General features: G+C 36.5%; 1 protein-coding gene across 2 annotated transcripts in view; it reads right to left on the reverse strand.

The window, feature by feature from the left end:
• Positions 1-1,032: 1,032 nt before the first annotated feature.
• The window catches only part of LOC120539487 (lysyl oxidase homolog 2-like), a 140,588-nt gene continuing 117,311 nt past the window's right edge, over positions 1,033-24,309 (reverse strand). For both annotated transcript variants that reach the window (XM_039769593.1, XM_039769592.1), the window contains 4 exons: positions 19,283-19,425; positions 15,406-15,596; positions 13,946-14,232; positions 1,033-5,454 (listed from right to left, as the gene is read on the reverse strand). In XM_039769593.1, coding sequence (XP_039625527.1) covers positions 5,207-5,454; positions 13,946-14,232; positions 15,406-15,596; positions 19,283-19,425 — 869 coding nt within the window. In that variant the 3' untranslated portion in view covers positions 1,033-5,206. The remainder of the gene's footprint in view (positions 5,455-13,945; positions 14,233-15,405; positions 15,597-19,282; positions 19,426-24,309) is intronic.

Here is a 24,309-nt window from a genome sequence, read left to right on the forward strand (position 1 = left end):
AAACAATTACATTGACAATCATGTTACGTTATTTATAAAATGTTTCCTTTTCTTTTTCATAACTTCTTTAACACACTACTTCTCCACTGCGAATCGTGGGTATTTTGCTAGTTACTAATAAAATAAACTTAACTGAGGACTGAATATAAGGAAAACAAACAAAAAAAAAACAGAAGCAAAACAACAACCCTACATCCCTATTGGTGCCCACAAAAATGGCTGTCATTTCGTCTCTAAATTGGAATAGTAACAATGTTCATGAGAAGACATCAAGCTTGTTCAATGTGATAAGTAAAAAGTTTGTAATATAAATGGTACATCCAATATTTGTCCTTTATTGCTGCACAATTTCACCTGCAGTTCTAATTTATCCAGGATTGAATTTGAGCATCCTTATTGCGTTTCTGAGTTGAGACGTTTTCTGACTTTTTGTGGTTGCACAGTCCCTCAAATTGTCGTTATTAAGTGCAATGCAACATAATACAACTTTATTAATATCTGCAAGGCGAATTAATTTGAAACTAAAATGCTTCATAAAAGGATTATACTTTGAAACAAAAATTCTCAATAGTGCAAATATTATTAAAGATCTAGGCGTCCTAAACAGCAAGGATTGATGAAGATTTGAGTGGGTATGTAGGTCTCCTTACCTTAGCCTTCTTGGCTAACTTGACTCCTTTCAGTTTATATGCGAGTACTGACTCTGCCATTGTGTAGTCAGGGTTTGAATCAACTGTTTTAAGTTTATGGAATTCACTTTTCTGGTCGATATGGTTAAATATTTTATGAAAATAACCCATGTTTCCATGTTTGCTCACCAGCTCTACAATTTATTCAGCTTGCCATTGCAGGTGTGTGTGAGTAATCTGTGTTTCACCTTCATGCCAGAACTATAAAGAGATCTATTCAATTCATGAACAACAAAGTTCACAAACTGACAAATGTACACATTAAATAATGTTCAACTTCTCTATTTGTGATCTGGATGTGGTGATAAGACTACTTTGCAACACATAACCTAAACACACTTGCTTCAATAAATCAAATAATACAATTTATTCATAAGATAAGGATAATAAAAGACAGATATATGCAAGCATAAACAGATACATATGCATACAGATACATAAATGAAGGACAATAAAAAACAACACAAAACATAGATTTACACCAGCTTAGTTTGAACTTTTTCTTTCTTATAGTAAAAGGCACATAACTTATTAATTCTGATCTTTCTATTAATATGGTCAAGATGGATAAGTTCTTTATCTAGTTATTAAGTTTCTAGTGTCTTCACCATGATGGTGGCATTAATTTGCTCAGATCCAGTCTACACTGGTTTGCCATGCACAGTTTCTCCGTGTGTGTGTGTGTTTGTGAAGCTGCTTTGAACTTTCTTACTATATTTAGGAAGAGAAACTTATAACAGCTAAAACATATCCTTCAAAATGCATATTATTTTTCAGTTACAGTAATACCAATAACAATAACACATTAGCTGGCTTTATCCTAACTACTACTATGGAATCAAAGTCGATGTACTTATGGTTTGGTTCTTGTTAACTCCGAGTGCAGGTGATGCTTTGCTTCTATCCTTCTGTGTTAACTTTCTCCAGTACATGTCAAAAGATCTTCAGTGCAATTTTTTCATTCTTTGTTCAGAAGCTCTTCTTCACCTTGGTAACACCTTCTGTTTGGTACTGCAGGTTTTTCAGAGGTTTCAGACACTGTGGGCCTCTTTTGCTAGCAAACAATTTACATCTGCTGGGTAGTATGTGATCAGTCCACTCCCATTTTTAGCAAGATGAACATATACAGTAGCTTTATGTAGGTCTCTCTTTTGTATTTGCACTTTGCTTTACTCTAACAAAGTTTGGACCTGTGGCACCCTTGTCCTACCCCAATGCAGACTTTCTTCCATTTTTCCAATGAAGTACCAGGTTGTTCTTAGGATTAAAAGGGATCGTTGCAGCCTTTGTTGTGGTCATGCCCTAGTCAACAGGGGTTCTGCTATATGGAGCAGAAATTATGGTCAGGCTGAAAGCAAGCAGAGTATATATAGAGAGAACTGATTTAACATTGGCAAAGGGTTATAAAGGAAAGAGTTCATGTTTTGCCATTAGTATCTTGGGTGCACATAAGCCCAACCTTTTGGCTGATGATTAGTGCAATGTTTTCTCCATTCATGTTGCCAGTCGTTGACTTAACGTCTCTTTGTTCACTGACAAAGTGTTTAAATGGTGCATCGCAGAGATATCTCTGGGTGTCACTTTGTCTATGATTGATCAGTCTTATCAGGTGAGACTAAAAAGACTAAAAAAAAGTGCATGCCAAACACAGCCTGTGTGGAGAACCAATATTTGAACTGAAGTTAAGAGTGCCTGGCAGGTGCCTTTAAAGCTAAGGACTGTATTAAAGCAAAACAAAATGGGTGATACCAATCTGTCCTACACCATTGCTTAGGATTCCCATTGGTTGAAGTGAATTGTCAGCTCTAGAAGAAATACTACACAAATTCTTTGGAGGAATAAACTGGTTTGCATTTTACATAAAATGATTCAAGTGTCAGTGTTTGGGGCTATTTTCTCGAACTGCCTGCCTCCCCTCCATATTTTCACCTGGTCCTCTATGAACCTGCCCTGCTCTTTAACTTTCAATTTAACCTCCAATTCTCTCTCCCTCTCCCATTCTTTCTTTTTGTCTTCTCCTTCTGCCCCTGCCCTAGCTCCTTTTATGCTTGATTTCAACACAGATATTGCAATCATAAACCACGGAGTGTTAGAAAGTAAATTGGCAGGACCATGCACATCTATATGTGAATGCATGACTATCCAACTGTCCCATCATCACTCTGGAGCCAATTGTGTGTGTTTCCATTAGTACCTGCTACCACCTAGAGCCTGAGTTTTTATTTATTAAAATCTGTTCATTATCATGACCCAAAGGTATCTTATGACAGATATGTGAATTATACAGCACAAGTAACATGAAAATCTTTAAAAGACATTTTCAATTTTTTTGCTGAGGTTCAGTGATGATCTTCATAGACGCCCATTATATCAGAAAGAGTGGTATCTGAGTTCTCCATGAATACAAGATATTAATTTTTTTTCTCATCCATTGCTCCAAACTACATGGGATAAGTAGCATTTAAAATAACTTTGTATATTTTGGCCATAAACTAACCTAGACAGGCTGCTAATCCCACTGATACAAATTTTATTATTTGAATATGTAAGGTATGCGATTACTTTACATTTTTACACATTCATTTTTTGTTAGTGACTGATGACTTTCTAAATTGCACAGCTCATAAGCACAATTTCTTACATATTTCTAGTTTTTGTTTGAAAAATGCTGGTAAAGGGGGTCTTATCCACACACAAAGTATTTCTAATGAGATTCAAGTATATTTTAATATTCTTTTTAGCGTATAATACATATTGTACTAGTAAATAAAAGTTGAGCTAAAACTAAGGAAAGAAAGGAACACAAAAAATTAAGCTTCCTCTTTAACCAATCCTCCACAGGCAACTGCCTTGTCTGTCCTGAGTCATGGCTCAATAATGTGGCTCTGAGGCTAGAGATCTGCACTGGGAATCGGAAGGTTGCTGGTTCGAATCCCGTAAATGCTAAAAAGGACTCTGCTCTGTTGGGCCCTTAACCTGCAATTGCTCAGCACTTTCTCCAGTAGTGAGAAAAGCGCTATATAAATGCAAACTATTATTATTCCAAGCACTATTATATTTCAAAATAATCTACCTATCATCTCATCTCTGTGACTTTGACCATAGACAGCTTTCATGCCATTCCAGGAATCACTTTTGGGTCCAAGTCTCAGATTCACTTCAGAGTTTAGGGATCAGCCTAATTAGTCATCACACACATACTGACTGAGTTCTCTACTTATAAAAGATAGAGGAGTATTGCTTCTGACATCTCACAACTTTGAATTAAATCTATTTGTCATAAAGACAAAAATTGATATTTCAATTAGGGGCATCATAAAATAAGATTGTGAAAGGACCTTTACTTTGTTTCTTACCATTTGATTTTTGCTTAGCATTTTATTGCCTGTCTTAAACCTCGTTACTGCCCGGCCCAGCTTTTTAGGCATTTTCCATTTCTTCAGAATAGAGGAAGCTGACAGGCACTTCCAAGAAGACTTTAGCACAGGGACTTCTTCCTTGTTTCTTCATCTTCGCATGTCCAGCCTGTTGCTTTATCTCCTGACGTAACCATGTTTTGATCTTGTATGATTGTAGCAATACTCAACCAAGCACTGTGAAAGTGCTTCTCCAAAAAGACTCAAAAAGTTAAATAATGGGTGACTTGACCTCTTTCGTTTATCTTATTCTTCTTTTTACTCAACCAATGTATTACAAATTATCACTATTCATATTTACTACAGACCTACTAGAGCCAGGTGAATTCAATGACAATGCATTATTCATAGATTTTAAATAATGTACATTTTGCTTTCATTGTCTATACAGTATCCCCAATGCTGACTGAAAATACTTTGAGAGTTTTCTTTCAAACATTGTCTTACATGTAGATTTACTGATTTGACAATTGAGATAGTGAGTCATAATTTAAGCCATGACCCAATCCATAGAATTATATGTATTTACTTCCGCATTAATTCATTCTTTTACATTTAAAAATGGTGGTTTTGCTTTTCCAAAAATAAATAGCTGATAGAAGATGGGCAGCGTATACTTTAAGTTCTGTTAGTTAAATGCTACACTGACGATTCCTAAACTGTTCTAAGTCAGTATTTCTGGCACAATATTTCTTAATAGGGTGTAATCTAACACAAATATTTTATGTGTATTAAAAAGAAAAAGAATTAATTAAAGAAAAAGATAAAAATTAATACAGCTGCTTATGTTTTTTTCAAAGTTAAAGTTCATACCATTTAAACTGAAATTAAACCAACAGACAATAAAACACTTGTCCGTATTTTGTACGTATTTTCATACTCCTTCTAAAAGGTAGTTGATTTCAAAATTAGTTTTAAAATAATGTCTAATAAATATATTTTCAAGGTAGACTGCTAAGGTCTTCAATGATATGCACAGTATCTAGACACAGTATTCAAAAAGTATCAGGCGGGCTTAGTAATGATGGCAGCTCTTTTCCCCATTATAAAGATTTGGCTTACTGCTATCTCCATTATCTCACACAAGTTGCTAAAGCCAACCTACTGCCTCTGTTCTGAGAATTCTGATTTTTTTGCAAGAAGTTCTTCTTCCTCATTGTCCAAATCTGCCGGCACATGGACAATAACTGGTCTGGACAGGACTTTGAGTGCTTCCAAATAGCTGGGAGGTGGGGTTTGTGTGTTGTCCAGAGGCTTGGAAATTACTTTAAGAGCATTCATGTAACTTGGAGGGGGGGTGATTGAATTGTTCAGCTGAAATCCATGTGGTGCAAGAAGGGCATTGATTTCTGGGGAAATATAAAAGAAAAAGAGCACGCTTATAAATTATTAATTTTCAAAATATAAGCATTTGAGAAAACAAAGTGAAACTGTAGAATTGCAGCTATAAGTACTCTGAACGTACAATAGCATTGCACTCTTGAACATCATCACAATTACAGGGCCTTCAAAGAGAAGATTTGTTGCTTGTTTCACACCAGTATTTATGAAAAACAATCTTAAGAACAGGATAATACACTAAATCATGATTATTGCAACAGGCAAGTAGGAATTGAACGCATAAACTCAAGGATGTACCAGAACATAAAAACACCCATTCTCTGAAGCATTTTATGATTTCTTTATAAACAGTACAAGGGCCTGTCATCACAGAAACCTCTACTTTTAGGGGACTCTCTCAAAGCAACAACAATGAGGTTGTTTGTTAAAAAGAAAAAAGGCATAAAGTACAAATAAAAGATCAAAAAGAAGCAATAATAGAGAAGAACTTTGACACTAATATTTTTCGTGCAACATTCTGCTGTAAATAAACTGCTCAAGAAATTAAAGGAACACTTTGAAAACGCATCAGATCTCAATTGGAAAAAAAACATTCTAGATATCTATACTGATATGGACTGGGTAATGTGTTAGGAACAAAAGGATGCCACATCGTTTGATGGAAATGAAAAATATCAACCTACAGAGGGCTGAATTCAAAGACACCCCAAAAATCAAAGTGAAAAAATTATGCTGCAGGCTAGTCAATTTTGCCGAAATTTCATTGCAGCAACTCGAAATCGTACTGAGTAGTTTGCATGGTCCCCACGTCCTAATGATACGAAAGATGGTGTCCTGGGGATCTCCTCTCAGATCTGGACCAGGACATCACTGAGCTCCTGGACAGTCTGAGGTGCAACCTTGCAGTGTCAGATGGACCGAAACATAATGTCCCAGAGGTATTCTACTGGATTTAGGTCAGGCGAATGTGGGGCTGAGTCATTGGTATCAATTCCTTCATCCTCCAGGAACTGCCTGCATACTCTCTCCACATGAGGCCATGGAATTGTCGTGCACCAGGAGGAACCCAGGACCCACTGCACCAGCAAAGGGTCTGAAAATGGGTCTAAGGATTTCATCCTGATACCTAATGGCAGTCAAGGTGCCACTGTCTAGCCTGTAGAGGTCTGTGTGTCCCTCCATGGATATACCTCCCCAGACCATCACTGACCCTCCACCAAACTGGTCATGTTGAATGATGTTACAGGCAGCATAATGTTCTCCACGGCTTCTCCAGACTCTTTCACATCTGTCACATGTGCTCAGGGTGAACCTGCTCTCATCTGTGAAAAGCACAGGGCGCCAGTGGCGGACCTGCCAATTCTGGCATTCTATGGCAAATGCCAATTGAGCTCCACAGTGCTGGGCAGTGAGCATAGGGCCCACTAGAGGAAGTGGGGCCCTCAGGCCACCATCATGAAGTCTGTTTCTAATTGTTTGGTCAGAGACATTCACATCAGTGGCCTTCTGGAGATCATTTTGTAGGGCTCTGGCAGTGCTTAGCCTGTTCATCCTTGCCCACAGGACCAGATACCGGTCCTGCTGATGGGCTAAGGACCTTCCACAGCCCTGTCCATCCCTCCTAGAATAACTGACTTGTCTCCTGGAATCTCCTCCATGAAGACACAGCAAGCCTTCTGGCAATGGCATGTACAGTATTGATGTGTCATCCTGGAGTAGTTTGACTACCTGTGCAACCACTGTAGGGTCCAGGTATCGCCTCATGTTACCAGTTGTGACACTGACCGTAGCCAAATGTAAAACTAGTGAAAAAACAGTCAGAAAAGATGAGGAGGGAAAAATGTCAGTGGCCTCCACCTGTTAAACCATTCCTGTTTTGGGGGGTCTTCTCATTGTTGCCCCTCTAGTGCACCTGTTGTTAATTTAATTAACACCAAAGCAGCTGAAATTGATTAACAATCCTCTCTGCTACTTAACTAACCAGATCAATATCCCAGAAGGTTCATTGACTTGATACTATACTCTGATTAAAAACTGTTCCTTTAATTTGTTTAGCATTATTTTTGAGCATATTATAACAGGCTCAGACAAATCAAGTATTTGTTTAACTTTTTACTCTACCTTGGCAATTAAATCAAATTATCTTATTTGTTTCTTTATTATTCAAATATGAATCACATAAAATTTTAAAAGGATTTCAAATTATTACTTAAGTGACCCTTTACTGAAAATGATACTGAGCACTTTACAATTAAGGAACAAAATAATTAAAGGCATGGGCTTTTTTTGACCTGTAAGTTGGACTGGATAAAAGGCATGCATTAGCAGAGCAGTAAACTACCATTTAAGGCTTTAAAAGTCAGCATTAAGATTTTGTATTGTATCCATTGATCAATAGATAGCCAAAGCAAATGACTTTTGTTTTTCATTGGAGGACCCATGGGCAGTACAGTGGTGCAGTGGTAGTGCTGCTGCTTCACAGTACAGAGGCCAGGGTTTGTGTCCTGCGTGGAGTTTGCATGTTCTCCCTGTGTTTGTGTGGGTTTTCTCTGGGAGTTCCGGTTTCCTTACACAGTCCAAAGACATGCAGGTTAGGTGGATAGGCAATACTAAATTGGCCATAGTGTTTGGTTGGGGAGTCTGTGCGTTTACCCCTCGACCAACAGGCACCCTGTCCAGGGTTTGATTCAAGTGTCTGCAGATGCTGCTGTATAAAAGTCTGCACTGCCCCACATTGCCTACTTCATTCTCATTATCTGTTTGTGGTAACACAGAGTTGTTAGTAATCAACATGGAGGGAGTGATCTGAATGCAGAATCAGTGCTGTCTAACGGCTCATAAAATGTATCTGTCAGAGCAGTAAGGGCAGGCTGATTGCCATTAGTCAATTAGATTACGGACAGCAATATTTCTATCAGTCCAGTACTCCTCAACTATTTCCACGCACTGTCCTTCCCAAAAAGAATTAATCCAATGTTTGGTCTTCAGCAGTCACTTTTCAGATTTCTTCATTATTGTCCACACTACATACTTTTGTGTGCCTTATTTACTTCATTCTTTAATGTTCTGGTGTTGTCTGAATATTCACTCACTGAATATTCTATCAATGAGGACTGAAAAGATACAATTGCATTTAATTTAAATTTAGGTTTTCTATAGATTCTATTATAAGGGGCATCAGGAATATATGATCACTGAGCATTTGTTTCTGTTTTTTGTAACAGGGAGTATTCATAATTATTATGTGGTGTCATGTTGAATACTCAAGAGGATAAATAATATCAGCAAGACCCTTATTTACTTTCTTTAAATTTTTCTGCATTTTTTTTACATTTAAAATATGGTTAAATATATGTGGTTTTTGCCCAGTTAAAAGAGTGTAAATCAGGAGTCCATAAAAACCATCCATCCATTTTCCAACCCGCTAAGCACAAACACAGGGTCACGGGGGTCTGCCGGAGCCAATCCCAGCCAACACAGGGCACAAGGCAGGAACCAATCCTGGGCAGGGTGCCATCCCACTGCAGGACACACACAAACACACCCACACACCATGGCCAATTTAGAATCGCCAATCCACCTAACTGGCATGTCTTTGGGAGGAAACCGGAGGAAACCCACGCAGACACGGGGAGAACATGCAAACTCCATGCAGGGAGGACCTGGGAAGCGAACCCGGGTCTACTAACTGCGAGGCAGCAGCACTACCACTGCGCCACTGTGCCACCCCCATAAAAACCACACAAAAATAAAATGTGTCTTGTTCAAGCTTTCAGAAATATTACTTTGTATATGTTTTGGTTTATACTACAAAATTCTGGTTTCCATCATCTGCATAATTCACTTCTTGTTGTGTGCTGTGCCCATTTAAAGATATCTTTATAGATCAAAAGTCATGTGTCGGACATGTACCATCACTACTTACTTGCACATTGGTCATCAAAATATGAAAAATAATCAAAGTCAGTTATTTAATACTGATTTTATGTACAGTACATGAATAGATTAGACCCTCTGAACGTTTTCCCAGTTGAAATGAGGTTTCCAGGTGCAAGAGAGAAGGTAAAGCCTATATGTGCAGGATTAAAGAAGCTAGACATGCCAGTATGGATGGAAAGGAGCCACATATTTAAAATGCAGGGTAACAAGTAAAAGAGTGTAACAGAGGGAAGCGGCCTGGATAGAGACACAATGTTAAGTCAGGGCATTAGGAGGCAGGTGACCCAAGAGGTCTACGGATGCCTGACTTTATAGATTTATGTATAAATTGTGACTGAAGTGGACAGTACTGTCTGTTTAAAAGAGTGGAAAGTATGGCAGCTGCCTATTAAGGGTTTAAGAGCTCAGGAATACTGGGAGGTACTAGAGGAAACTCTAGCCTAATTCTCAAGATCATAAGCAGGATTTTCACAGACATGATTCTGGGCCCAATTTAAAATTATGGATATGGGACTAAAATTCATAAAATTAAATTAAGGACATAGTGAGTTATGGAATGAAAATATAAATTGTTCATTGGAATCCTGTCTTTATAAATGAGTTTAATGAGGTATACTCTAATAATAATCACTTGTCATATTTTGTAAAGCTGCATGGCCCACAGAAAAAGGTACCCACTACTTTCAAATAACCTAGCAATCTGGGAGCTGGCACATCATAAAAACCAAACACAAAAGTACAGTTGTTATTGACATACCTGTACAGATTACTTTTTGTAACATCACTTACTGGACTTTTCAAGACATCAAAACTAACTGAATGTATAAAAAATAAATACAGTATCTGAATAATGTAAGAGATTACTTCTGGATCACAGAAGCTGTATAATATCAGATCCTGTATGCAGTGTCTGTCTTCATAGCCACAAAACTGATTTCCATATCACCACTAAGCTGAAGAGTTGCACACTTCTGTTAATTCAAAGATAATACAAGTTCCTAACATTTACCACATTTGGTTTTGTTCTTTCTAACCTTTCTGTTATCTATGGTACCCATCATTTTTTACAAAATGGGACACAATTAATGTTTTAGAATGAAGAGGATTCTACACTTTGACAACTTAATATAATTTTACAGAAAGTCAGAATAAATAAACTGTATTTTAGTTTAATGCCACTAGATGTCTCTAAAGCAAAGCCTTTTAAAATAATGAAGGTACAATGTAAGGAATTCAGGATCAAAAAAGCCATGCTTTCTTAATCATTTAATAAGAATGCTATTTGGGAAATGTATTCTAAGAATATGTTAATATTTTAAGTACTGAATAACATTTTGAATTACTAGTACTAAATATATTTTCTTATGTTTTAAAATACTTGTACTTCTTTACTAGATAGATAGATAGATAGATAGATAGATAGATAGATAGATAGATAGATAGATAGATAGATAGATAGATAGATAGATAGATAGATAGATAGGGTCTTGAATCTGTTTGTGAAACCTGGGTGCTATACAGGAAAATAATGACTATTAACAAAGTTGCCCAAACTTTTGCATCCCACTGTATCTTTCATTAGGTCCAATGTACAGGTTAAAATAAACAAAAACTTTTGAAGCCCATGCCTTTAATTATTTTGCTCCATAACTCAGTATTATAAGTGTAAAGTGCTTTGTATACTTTTGTGTAAATAGGCACTTAAGTAATATCATTGAAATCCTTGTAAGGTCTCATATGAAACAAACAGTATTTGAATGATAAAGGAGAAAATGCAATGCAATCTGCATTTATGGTTAGTTACTACAGTTAGCCTAGATTAGTTTACACAGGCATAAGCAATAAAAAAAAGTTTGATTATACTTGTAGGAGCACCTTGAAAATAACAGAACAATGGCTATTTAACAGAAAGTGTAACATAATAATAATGTTCAGTTCAGTTCAAGATTGATTTTACAAAAACAGCCTTAAAGCTGGGAAAACAGAAAAAGAAAAAGTAGAGAAGGTTTTGGAAAAATCAAAGCATCAGTAGTTCTTGACATTACAAATTTGAATATTACAATTTAGTAAGAGTATCAATCAGGTAATGTCTCGTCTTTATACTGATAAAAACATTGAACTCACAAGAATGTTACAAACCTGAAAAGCTGAACTTCTTACAAAACTGATTTAAAAATACAGCATTAAAGAGATTATGTAAATAAAAATATATATAACTAGTATTTATTTCAGAAATTATATGTATATGTATGTTTTCCTGGTTTTTTAAGGTTCATCATGGCTTTTAAAAGGACAATCCAACCAAGTGCTGGGTAGCAGGCAATAACTGAGTTTGTTGAAAAATAAAAGGTTCAATTAGTTATTACTTTAGTTTTGCTCATGTTCTTACTTGGCAACTCTTTGCTCAAGTACCCTATGATATATTCAATTATGTAGCTGCATGTATAGCTTGTTAAGTATGGTCTCTCCCATATGTTTATGGTATTACATGTGTTTATGCATTTTATAGTTGTTTTTGAGTTGTAACATGTTTTATTTTTACATATTTTGTAATGTTCATAATTATGTACTGTGGTATTAAATTTACTTATGCTCCATGTTGTTTGTGGGTGGAGCCCCAAGAGACAGGACCATACTCACATCACAACTCCTGAGCCCTCCCTTTAGTTATTTAGGTCACAGCCCAAGGGGAGCTCAGAATAGGTCCATTATGTCATGAATTGAAGTTAGAACCTTACAATTAAACTTCTTGAATGTATAATCCCCAGAAATTACTTTTTACCTATCTATCTATCTATCTATCTATCGATCTATCTATGGATATTTTTACTTAGCAATCAACAACTAAATCAATCCATTTTAAAATACTTCCCAACATGAAAAGGTGGTAACAAAACTGTTTAGTTTACACACGTTGCACATTTTGTAAAATTCTGTAGCTATCACTAAATCACTGAGCTCTTATATATAAAAAAAAAAACAGTAAATACAATACTGTAGAAAACAAATCAAAAGTGGCAATTGTTGCTTTGGCCTAAACATTACTACTCATTTGTCTCAATTTTTCTTACAAAATAAAGGTATTCATCTTTCAGTTTTTCTAAACTGTCATGTGCATGCGCAAGGAGGACAGCTGAGGGGATCTAGTTACTGTAATTATACTGCCTCACCAGGGGTTGGCGCTGTGATTTTAATACCTCTCTCTTTTCCACTCTGCAGACAGGATGATTGACAGCTATGACATCACTTCCGGTGTCTTTTCACCAAGACTTCCCCTTTCTGTCCGGAGGGCTGTAAACTGGAAGCTCTGCTTTTTTCACTTGGACCATATTGAACTCAAGTCTGAAAAGACCTTTTTCTCATTCATTATTTTTTTTCTTGAATCATAATATACAAGGTGCTGGGATGGACCCCAAATCGTTTAATTTGTTGTGTCATTCTCTTCTAAAACATGGAAGCATGACTGAAGTATAAAATAGTAATATTTACTTTAACTAAACACAAAATAAAATGCTAAAATCTAAATAACTTTAGATATATGCCACAGGCAGGGAAAAACAATTACAATGAACGACATGCAAAAAATGCTTTTAATATGAAAATTTCAGCTGACAATAAGTTTAAATAAAAGAAACTGCATATCCTGATTAACACTGCTGAGTTGACATTGTTAGACAATGAATGTACTGTAACATCCTGTGTGTCACATGCCATTGCAGGTGATGTCAGAGTCATAATAAATAAAATTTAGCTAATGGATGAATAAGGCACTGAGGCATTTGAACACTAGCTTCTTTTATTAATGTTCTCTACAAACTGTTTTCCGTCACTTAAAGCTAGAGTACGTTTGCAATAAATTTGAACTATACAAGCACAACTATCTAAATCCACTGCTGCAGTTAATTGATTTAAGTAAAACACACAGTATGGAGACTTTTGTCTTAGTCTGAGTGAGCTTTGTGACTCCCAAAGTACAACACAAGAAACACTTTCATAACTCAATTAAATATATCAAATAGCATGTCTGGCATTTAAAAGTGGCGTTGGGGCAATTCTGAGCTTTTAACAATCATCTTTGATATCATGTATTAAAACTGCATGACAAATGCTGTACATTTCCTCAGTCCACACAACAAGGGAGTCACAATTCGAATAAAAATAGTAACTCTAATGGATAATTTTATTATACTCAGGTGAAATACTGCATACTATCACACAAAATCAAAAGTAAATATATTGCATTAACACTGAAAAATTGACTTTAGCTCAGTTTTCCTCTTATCTTCTATTTGACATTTGTGTGCACATTATAGATATGATATTTTTGTACGTGGTCAGTGGTTTAGTCTGCAGAAATCAAACTGCAAACAATCAATAATCATGAACCAATCCTTAAATACTGTTATTGATGGTTACCAGGTGATGACATGGCCAATACAAATTTCAATAGATAATGGGTAGACAGTTATACTAGATTTATAATTAAATATTTGTTAGTTTTATATTTCAATTTGATATAGTAGAACAATGATAAGCTGTAACATTAAAGATCTGCCTCACCTGTTGGCTCTCTGAGAACTGGTGATCCCAATGTGCTTTGCTTGTCTTCTATAGGGTCCACCATGATTTGAAGCTCAGGTTGCCGTCGTCTTCTTTTATGGACTGGAGAGGTGTTGCCATTACAGCATCTCCACTGCTGATCCACACTTGTGTACCTGGATGGATGTTGTCTTCCCATCATCTGATGACAGCACTTCAGTGTCTCCATTGCTCGTACAAAGCAAAAGACTATGATAATAATGGCAGCAACCATCAAGGCTAGCCATGTAAGCCAATTTTCTTTAGGTCTATTAATAAAATACACTAGTGAATGACTGCAAGCAATGTATAAGTATAAACAAAACACCACAAATGTATTTCTGAGCAATAGGCAACCAGTGTACAGTTTCAACATAATCAATATTAAAGTTATATTAAGAAAACTATGTGGAGCCATTTTTGAGAAAAATATGTTTGAAGAAAGTATAAATTACTCTGCGTTACTATGGTTCCATATATTCTTAAATAACTTCAATAAAAAAAAGTGACATGTACATGTTTAAATATTTAAAGTTTCACTTGTTTACTGAATGGATTAAACATTTTGCAGTTTAAGGAATCAATTGATATACAACAGACAAGCTAACTGCAAATATGAAGCAACTGTTACCTCTGCTGTTTCTTTTTTTCATTTACTAAGAAACGCTTAGTGAGAAGGTATATCAGTCATCTGATAACACTACTTTCTAAGTGAAAATATTGCCTTGCATCATATTAAAAGTTATCTTACTCAACCACTATATATGCTGTTTGAACATCTGAAGAAAAAATAACAGGTACTTACCTTCAAAATGCTAAATAACATCAAATTCAAACAAACTTAAATTTAGTGGTCTATATGCAGACTTCTAAATAAAACGACAAATAACCTGTGCTTTATGTGTTGTGAGGGACGGCTGGCAACCTTGCCCAGCCCAGGATTCCTTCAGCCTTGAAAGACAGCAGGAGACAGCATGTACTCCCCTGGATCACTAGGCAGCAGCCCCCTGGGTTGCAGCAGTGCCCCAGATTCCCACAGTTTATCATGGGAACTGGAGTTCTTTGGCTCAGCCCTGTTGGATTCTGGGGGCACAGAAAGAACTTGCAAGCCCTACTTGGTAGAGCTCCAGCCTCACTCCAGGGACAGGGCTTGGGGAGCAGCCCCACTCCAGTCTGTAAGCCAAAGTCTGGAGGAGGTGGACAAAGCTTGGTGGAGGAGCAGAGGAGAGGAGGTGCAGAGATGACAGAGGAAGAACGTCCGTGTGCTGCTTATTGGTACTGTAATTTTGGTTGATGCGAGGGAAACCCTTGCCAGTAAAGAGTTTCCCATGAATAAAGAATCCTCTTGTTTAATGCACTTTTGTCTGAGCCTGTGTTTGTCAGGTATTTGGGGAGCTGGAGTGACCCCTGGTTGCCATAGTGTATAACAGCAATGTACAAACCTTTCTGTATTACAGGTGAGGTATACATTGTACGCTGGAGTACAGTTGTCATTCTCAATATATTGACAAACCGAAACAGAAGACTCATTTCCAATGCATTTAATCTTCTCAAAAGGTAGAGGCTGAGATTGTCCCAAAGTTTGCTTTCTTTTAGTAGGTGTGATTGACACCCATTCAGCTTCACAACCAACCTAGAATGTGGAATAAAAGCCATTCATATAAATTCTGCATTGCTTTACTTGTAAAACTTTGTCCATGATTTTAAAAACAAATGTAAAAAAAAACTGAAATAAAACATTTAAAACATTACACACAAATCTGTACAGTAGAAAAATAACTTTTCAAGGCTACTATGAATTTAGAAAGTATTCAGAAACCCTCACATTCATTATTGTGTTGAAGATATAATTTTAAATTGATACATTTGGCATTTTTGCCTTTCAATCTACACTTAAAAACCCATAATGACAAAGTGAAAACATGCTTTCAGACTGGCTTGCAAATTTATTAAAAAACAAAAACTGATATCTCTTACTCATACAAGTATTCAAACCCTTATTTTGGTACTTTGTAGAAGCCCCTTTGGCAGACGTTACAGCTTCGAGTCTTCTTGGGTAAGTCTCTACAAGCTTTGCAGTTTATCCCATTCTTCCTGCCAGGTCCTCTTAAGATACATTCAATTGAATTGGAAGCATCTGTAACCTGCCATTTTCAGGTCTCTCTACACACGTTCAATGGGGTTTAAGTCTGGTATTTGGTTAGGCCACTCAAGGACACTCAGAGACTTGTCCTGAAGCCATCCCAGCATGGTCTTGGCTGTATGATTCACTACGTTGCTGAAAGGTGATTAGTATTTAGCAGCATTTATTCTTTCTTCAATTCTGACCAGCCGCCCTTTCTTTGCCACAGGGAACCACCCCCATAGAGTTATGCTGCCACACATATGCTCTACCTTAGGGATGGTATTAGGCATGGGATAAGCAGTGACTTGAGTTTGTCAGATATAGTATTGTTCTGCACAAACAGTTCAATATTTTTCTCATCAGAACAGAGAATTGACCCTTAAATGCCATTTTGCAAGAGTGGCTTCCACTTTACCATAAATTTGAATTGATGGAACTTTGCCGAGATAGTCACTCTTCTGACTGGTTTTCCCCTCTCAGTGATAGACTTCTGAAGTGTTGTTAGAGTGGCCATTTTTTGTTGTTATGCCCCTGACCAAACCACTTCTTGCCCAGTTATTCAGGCCAAATGACCAACTCTAGTGAGAGTCTTGTGGTTCCAAACTTCTTCCATTTTACAATTATTGAGACTATTGTATTCCTGGGAACACTCTAAGCTTTAGAAATGGTTTTATACCATGTGTCTCCAGTCAATTCAGTTTGTCACAGGTGGACTCCAAACATGTTCTAGACACATTTCAAGAATACTTGAACCAAACAAAATTTGGAGTGCCACAGCAAAAGGTTTTTCATTTTGAATGAATTCACAAACCATTCTAAAAGCATGTTTTCACACTGTTGTTGTTGAATGTATATTGATGGACAAAAATGGAAAATGTATCTTTTTTAAATTGATATCTACAACACAATAAAGTGTGCAGAAAGTGATGAGGTCCTAATATTTTATGAATTAAGTGTTTGTAATTGATAGATGTAACTAAATAATTCAGTCAATCTTTAAGAAAGTTCTTAGTCATATAGAAAGTTTCTCTTTTACACCATAAATAACAGTCAAATAAAAGATCCACACGTTAAAGGTGATGCAGTGGTTAGTGCTGCTGTATCAAAGGCCTATTTATCTAGGCTTAAATCCTGACTTTGTCATTGTGTGAAACTTGAAACATTCTTCCCTCGTCTATATGACTTTTCACAAAACATTTAGATTTCTTCCTGCATCCCAAAAAACGTAAGATCAGTTTGATTGCTGCATAATGTAAGTTTGTGTGCATGACTGTGTTTGTCCTAAAATACACCAGTATCTCATGAAGTAATGTTTCCAACATTGCACTACATTCTGCAAAAATGTATTGGAATACAAGGGTTCGCAAAAGTGATGGATGGATTTGTTGATAAACAATTAAATAAACAATTAACTTCTAAAAATGTTTTTCGTTACTTGTTAAAATACAGTGAAACTGTCAGAAATACTCTTCCATTAACACAGTGGCTACAATAGCCTATTCCTTTTAGTTGATAACAATTTGAAGCTTAAAGGTATTAACATATCTGTTCATAGAATGAGCAAATTTAAAAAAATAAATGTGTCTTAATTACAGTGTGCAAAACAAAAGAAGGCACTTGTACCATAAAATTATTTATTATTTGAGTATACTTTAATAAATGGCAGTTATTTTCCTAAATAATTAGTGCTGTGAAAATGCTTTGTACGTTGGTTGATTACCTCAATTATTGCAAAATTTTGACATATAAAAGTTATCCAGTACCTTTGGCATTGTATCAAAAAGTTAATTCTCCTTTGCACTTAATAGCTTGTTGTACTAATTTTAACTGCAATGTTTGCAACTTAATGCTTTCTAATATCAGTATCAGTTTTCCACATCGTTATGGCAGAATTTTAGCCCACTTTTCCTTGAGGAACTGCTTTAATTCAGATTGATGGGGTTTTAAGCATGATCTTAATCATTTTAGGTCCTTCTTCAACCTCTCTGTTAGTTTAGGTCTGACTTTGACAAACAGTTTAAAACTTACATTTTTATTTTACAGGAATTCTGATATGGACTTGCTTTTGTGTTATTGATCATTGTCTTGCTGCATAACTCGAGTAAGCTTCAGCTTTACTACATAGATTGGTGACTAAATATTCTTAGAAATTTTCTGATACAGATCCTGATGCAGAACAATTTTTCCCTACCATCATACTACCACCACAGTTGTGTCTGACTGTTGGCAAAATGGTCCTAATGTGAAATGCTGGGTTTGCTTTACACTGGACAAAATCAGTCACATGTCATCCAAAAATTTAAACTTTTGTCTTATCTGTTCCCTGAGTAGTTATGCTCTTTTTGGTTAACAGTGGTTTCCACGTTTCTACTATCCTTTCCAGTGAAGCTAACTTTTGCCCAGTGTTTTTCAAACTATTTAGTTATGAATGTTGACATCTGCTAAAGTCAACAGAGGCCAGGACTTCTTTAGATGATTTTCAGTATTCTTTGTGACTTCCTGGTTGATTATATATGTTGCCTTAGGAGACGTTTTGGTTGGCTGGCAACTCCTGGAAAGATTCACTACAATTTCAAATGTTTTCCATTTGGAGAGTGTGGCTCTCACTGTGGTTTATTGGAGCTATCAAAACCTTTGAAATGGCTTTGTAGCCGTTTTGAACCTACAAGAGATCAACAATTTTTCTGATGTCTTAAGGAATATTTTTTGGCATGACGTGCTTGCTAAATCTTTGTGGTGGCATCTTGACTCTGATGGTAATATTCAAAATAAGTGAGGTTTATACTGAGAAGGGCTGGTTGTAATTAAGCCTGGCTGTATTCAATCAAGTTTAATTTCCTTTTTAATTAAACTGATTTAACATTTAAGCAAATACTTTTTTATACAGTGCAGCTGGCATTGGGTTACTTACTTCATTAGATAAAGTAGATAAGTTAAAAAAGATGCCGTTTATCTAATACAAAATTTTGGTTGAGGACCTGAAGCTTTTCTGTTTCAAACATTTGCAATAAAAGAGGAAATTAGGAAGGGGGAGCATACTTTTTCATGGCACTCTAAAATAAATTAATAACAAAATGAAAGTACTTTAAATTAGGGCTTGCATTTTTTGTGGATATGATTATTAAATATTAAGAAAAACAAAAAAATTACATAAAGAAAATACTTTTTTTTCTAAAAAAATAAAAGGCTACAACCTGACGGCAAAGAACAGCCCCTTCATTCTCTTTGAATCCTGAAGAGCACGCTAAGCTCCAACTTCCATTTGACAGTATTTCCACATAACCATCACATTTTGTTCTTCCTCCAACTAGACGACCCGTCTCATTGTCTATATTCTCTAAAAAATATGGAATCAAACATTGTAAACTTTAGAGACAGTGGGTTTACACCTAATGCATTTAATGAATAATACTGGAGTAGCAGATAAATATTCAACAGAAGCAAGGACTATTCTAATTTTAATCATATCAATAACACCACATTCTAATTTATTTAAGTACTGTATATTACTATATAGTGCTACAATGGAATATTTTAGCATCCCATATGTTCTAAAAAAGTAAATCTTGTTGTTTCTTTTTCTTGTAATTCCAGTAAACCTAGTCATTTTCAGGTGGGTTACTGGAAAATTAGCATTACAAGGTGTTATAAATACCATATAATGCAGAAAACATTAGTGACAGGTATAAGCCAATCTTAGAAAGTTAAAGATTTGAGTTAAACTTATATTAGTGTTTGTTTAATTTGAACAGAATATAATTTTCTTTCACAGTCATAGACAATGGTATAGCCTTTTACCCCCTGTAAGTTAATATGCGATAGAACTTTCTTGCCTTAAACAAAACTTTTCTTTCCTTGCAATACCAATTTTTCTCTATTTTTGTGTGAACTGGTTTACTTTGAATTTTTACTAAAACTTTTTAAAACGAAGATATTTTGTCTATGGAATCATTTCAATGCATCAAGCTTTTGCTAGAATCCCATTTTGAGCTAGAGCTGATGAATTTTGGTAATATTTGGAAAACGCAGCTACAACAGGTATTTTGTTTAACACTTCAAAAAGAAAATAAATTATATACCTTGATATATTCTAGGTTAGTTTAATTATTAGGAGTAAGCAATGTTAGATGTCACATGGGCTGAATGGGCATCCTGACCGGGGAGGAAACAAGAAGCAGACCTAGAAGGAAGGATCAAAAAGGATGGACGGACAGCCCATGGAAAAGAAAACTCTGGTGGGGGGTTATTCCCCCAACACACTAGATGGCAGCAGTACTGGATACCGGTGTCCAGTTGAAAGCCAGCAGAGCATGCAGGGAAATGTAGTCCAGCAGAGCAACCCTGCTGGAGTCACTGGGGGCTACAAGAGGACAATGCAGGGGGACATGCTCCTTGCTGTAATGGACTTTAATATGACCTGGAAGTACTTCCGGGTTGTTAATAAAAGGGACTGCACTACCTTATTCAGGCAAGTCGAAACTGGGAGGAAAAAAGGTAACACTTGACTGAGGGAGGGCAGTGTGATGGTGAGAAGAATTTTGGCAAAAGAGAGGAATTTTGGAAAGAGAAACCTGTGTTTTTGTGCTTGTTGTGATGTATTTCAGGAGATTTCATCAATAAACCAACCTTTATTTGAACCCGGGACTGTGCTTGTGTATTCATGTTGGGGTTTTGGCCGTTGACACCCCAGTTTCCATCATAGCAGATATAGTTTAAATGCTTGTGCGTTAATGTAATTTGCAATGCACAGCCACCACTTCCAGGGTGGGCTTTAGCATTGCACCTAGTGCTACCAAAACATGCTCTGACTCCCACAGACTTTGAGTAAGTGAATTGAGAAAATGGATGGATGAGTTCTATGTTCTTATTTTACTTAATGAAAGATCATTTATGTCAAAAGCAGCAAATAAGAAAAGTGTCTTTAAGATGTAAGACTAAAGGACTTATTAGAATTAAAATTATACACTTTTTTCTGTTGTGAAGTGTGTGTCCCTGTCTTGCATCCCAAAACACACGAGTCTCAGTACTTTAGCAAAACCAACTTTTATTCAGCTTGAAACAGGAACAGCATGGCTATTTATTGTAGTAGAATCTACCACCCTCCTATACACAGACACAGCATGCAGGCAGGATCTTGGCCAGGTTAGTGGCCAAGTAATACTGTTTACTGCAGTTATAATGTTCCCTGCATCACCCATCGATGGCAGGTGCTCAAAGCACAGCCACAATCTTTTCAGATTTGTTTTCGGGGTGAGCTGCTACAGTACTGGGAGCCTACGATTGCCCTGGTGACCAATAGGCTGTCTTCCACAGACGCGGCGGGGAATTCCCATTGGGGAAGGTCCCAAAAGAGTTTGAGAACCTTATAGTATATAGCATTGTGATTCTCTAATGGTTAACATCTAGAGCAGGGATCTCCAACACATCGCTCATGAGCTACCGGTAGCTCGCAACCCCTTTCCAAGTAGCTCACCAAAGAGTTAATAAATCCTACATAAATTTGAAAACTTGATTAGTCAAATTAGGGGTGGGCGATCTTTCCAAAAAATCATATTATGATCCTTTTAACACAAAATCACGATCTATAATCTGAATTGCAATGTATCTTTTTAATGTGGCACACACTTAAGAGAATATCCAGACTCAAACTCATCAAGACCTAAGTAACACTTTATTTTAAATATCAGACAAAGCTGAATTCAAATGTTCTCTCGTTCGCTAGCTAAGCTGATTTAAGAAACATGCCCCAAAGCTGGCGAGTGAGTGAGGAAGGTCCCTCCCCTCGGCCCGTTGCATTGCATTGTTTTGTTTTGACAGCATTCATGTTTTAATTCAATAGTGTGAGATACACTAGAAAATGCTTAATTAGAGACAAAGAAAATGTACATGCAGGTTAACTAAATATTTTTTGTGATGTTTTAATGTAAAATGTGAGTTGTGGACACCAACATTTTGTAAATGTTCAGGCAAAACAAGCTTATTTAATTTGTTTGGTTTGAAATAAGCTATAAGAATAAACGTTAGAAAACGTGAGTAGCTCTCGGCCATTTTCATTTTGTAAAAGTAGCACTCAGGTGAAAAAAGGTTGGAGACCCCTGGTCTAGAGTCTCCTACTGCACGTGAATTTGTTGCTTTGTGAAAACAAGTCCAAAATTTTACCTTTAATGTTAAACAGCATGCAAACACAATGGGAGATCTAAAACTCATCTGTTGTACAAAAGTCCATCCATACATTTAATGAATAACAAAAAAAGTCTGAAGAAGAAAATGGCAAAACTGGGATATTTTAAAAAATATCTTTTTAGTTGATTCAACATGGGACATACAGTTAGGTCCATAAATATTTAGACAGAGACAACTTTTTTCTAATTTTGGTGCTGTACATTACCACAATGAATTTTAAATGAAAAACCTCAGATGCAGTTGAAGTGCAGACTTTCAGCTTTAATTCAGTGGGTTGAACAAAAGATTGCATAAAAATGTGAGGCAACTAAAGCATCTTTTTAACACAATCCCTTCATTTCAGGGGCTCAAAAGTAATTGGACAATTGACTCAAAGGCTATTTCATGTGCAGGTGTGGGCAAGTCCATCATTATGTCATTATCAATTAAGCACATAAAAGGCCTGGAGTTGAAGAGGTGTGGTGCTTGCATGTGGAGGATTTTGCTGTAAACAGACAACATGTGGTCAAAGGAGCTCTACATGCAGGTGAAAGAAGCCATCCTTAAGTTGCGAAAACAGAAAAAACCCATCTGAGAATTGCTACAATATTACGAGTGGCAAAATCTACAGTTTGGTACATCCTGAGAAAGAAAGCAAGCACTGGTGAACTGAGCAACGCAAAAAGACCTGGACGTCCATGGATGACAACAGTGGTGGATGATCGCAGAATTATTTCCATGGTGAAGAGAAACCCCTTCACAACAGCCAACCAAGTGAACAACACTCTCCAGGGGGTAGGCGTATCGATATCCAAGTCTACCATAAAGAGAAGACTGCATGAAAGTAAATACAGAGGGTGCACTGCAAGGTGTAAGCCACTCATAAGCCTCAAGAATAGAAAGGCTAGATTGGACTTTGCTAAAGAACATCTAAAAAAGCTAGCATAGTTCTGGAAAAACATTCTTTGGACAGATGAAACCAAGATCAACCTCTACCAGAATGATGGCAAGAAAAAAAGTATGGAGAAAGCGTGGAACAGCTTATTATCCAAAGCATACCACATCATCTGTAAAACACGTTGGAGGCAGTGTGATGGCTTGGACATGCATGGCTGCCAGTGGCACTGGGACACTAATGTTTATTGATGATGTGTCACAGGACAGAAGCAGCCGAATGAATTCTGAGGTGTTCAGAGACATACTGTCTGCTCAAATCCAGCTAAATGCAGTCAAATTGATTGGGCGGTGTTTCATGATACAGATGGACAATGACCCAAAACATACAGCTAAAGCAACCCAGGAGTTTATTAAAGCAAAGAAGTGGAAAATTCATGAATGGCCAAGACAGTCACCTGATCTTAACCCAATTGAGCAAGCATTTCACTTGCTGAAGACTAAACTTCGGACAGAAAGGCCCACAAACAAACAGCAACTGAAAGCCGCTGCAGTAAAGGCCTGGCAGAGCATTAAAAAGGAGGAAACTCAGCATCTGGTGATGTCCATGAGTTCAAGACTTCAGGCTGTCATTGCCAGCAAAGGGTTTTCAACCAAGTATTAGAAATTAACATTTTATTTCCAGTTATTTAATTCATCCAATTACTTTTGAGCCCCTGAAATGAAGGGACTGTGTTAAAAAATGCTTTAGTTGCCTCACATTTTTATGTAATTGTTTTGTTCACCCCACTGAATTAAAGCTAAAATTCTGCATTTCATCTGCATCTGAGTTGTTTCATTTAAAATTCATTGTGGTAATGTACAGAACCAAAATTAGAAAAACGTTGTCTCTGTCCAAATATTTATGGACCTAACTGTATATCGTTATTTGGAATACATGCATTTCATGTGTGTTCCATGTCTACAATGACCGGAAGACAAGAAATGAACAAATACCCAAAGTAGAAACTTTGTTCATGCTATAGTACTAACGGCAAAATTTTGACATGGAGCGTATAATGTGTGAAGACAAATATCAAATAAACACTTTCACAAAAGGTACATGTATAACAAAACAAGTGCACTTTTATTCAAGAAAATAACTGAAGAAAAACAAATTGGGTTA

Source organism: Polypterus senegalus, chromosome 11, assembly GCF_016835505.1.
Source record: "Polypterus senegalus isolate Bchr_013 chromosome 11, ASM1683550v1, whole genome shotgun sequence".
In the NCBI taxonomy this organism is placed as follows: Eukaryota; Metazoa; Chordata; class Cladistia; order Polypteriformes; family Polypteridae; genus Polypterus; species Polypterus senegalus.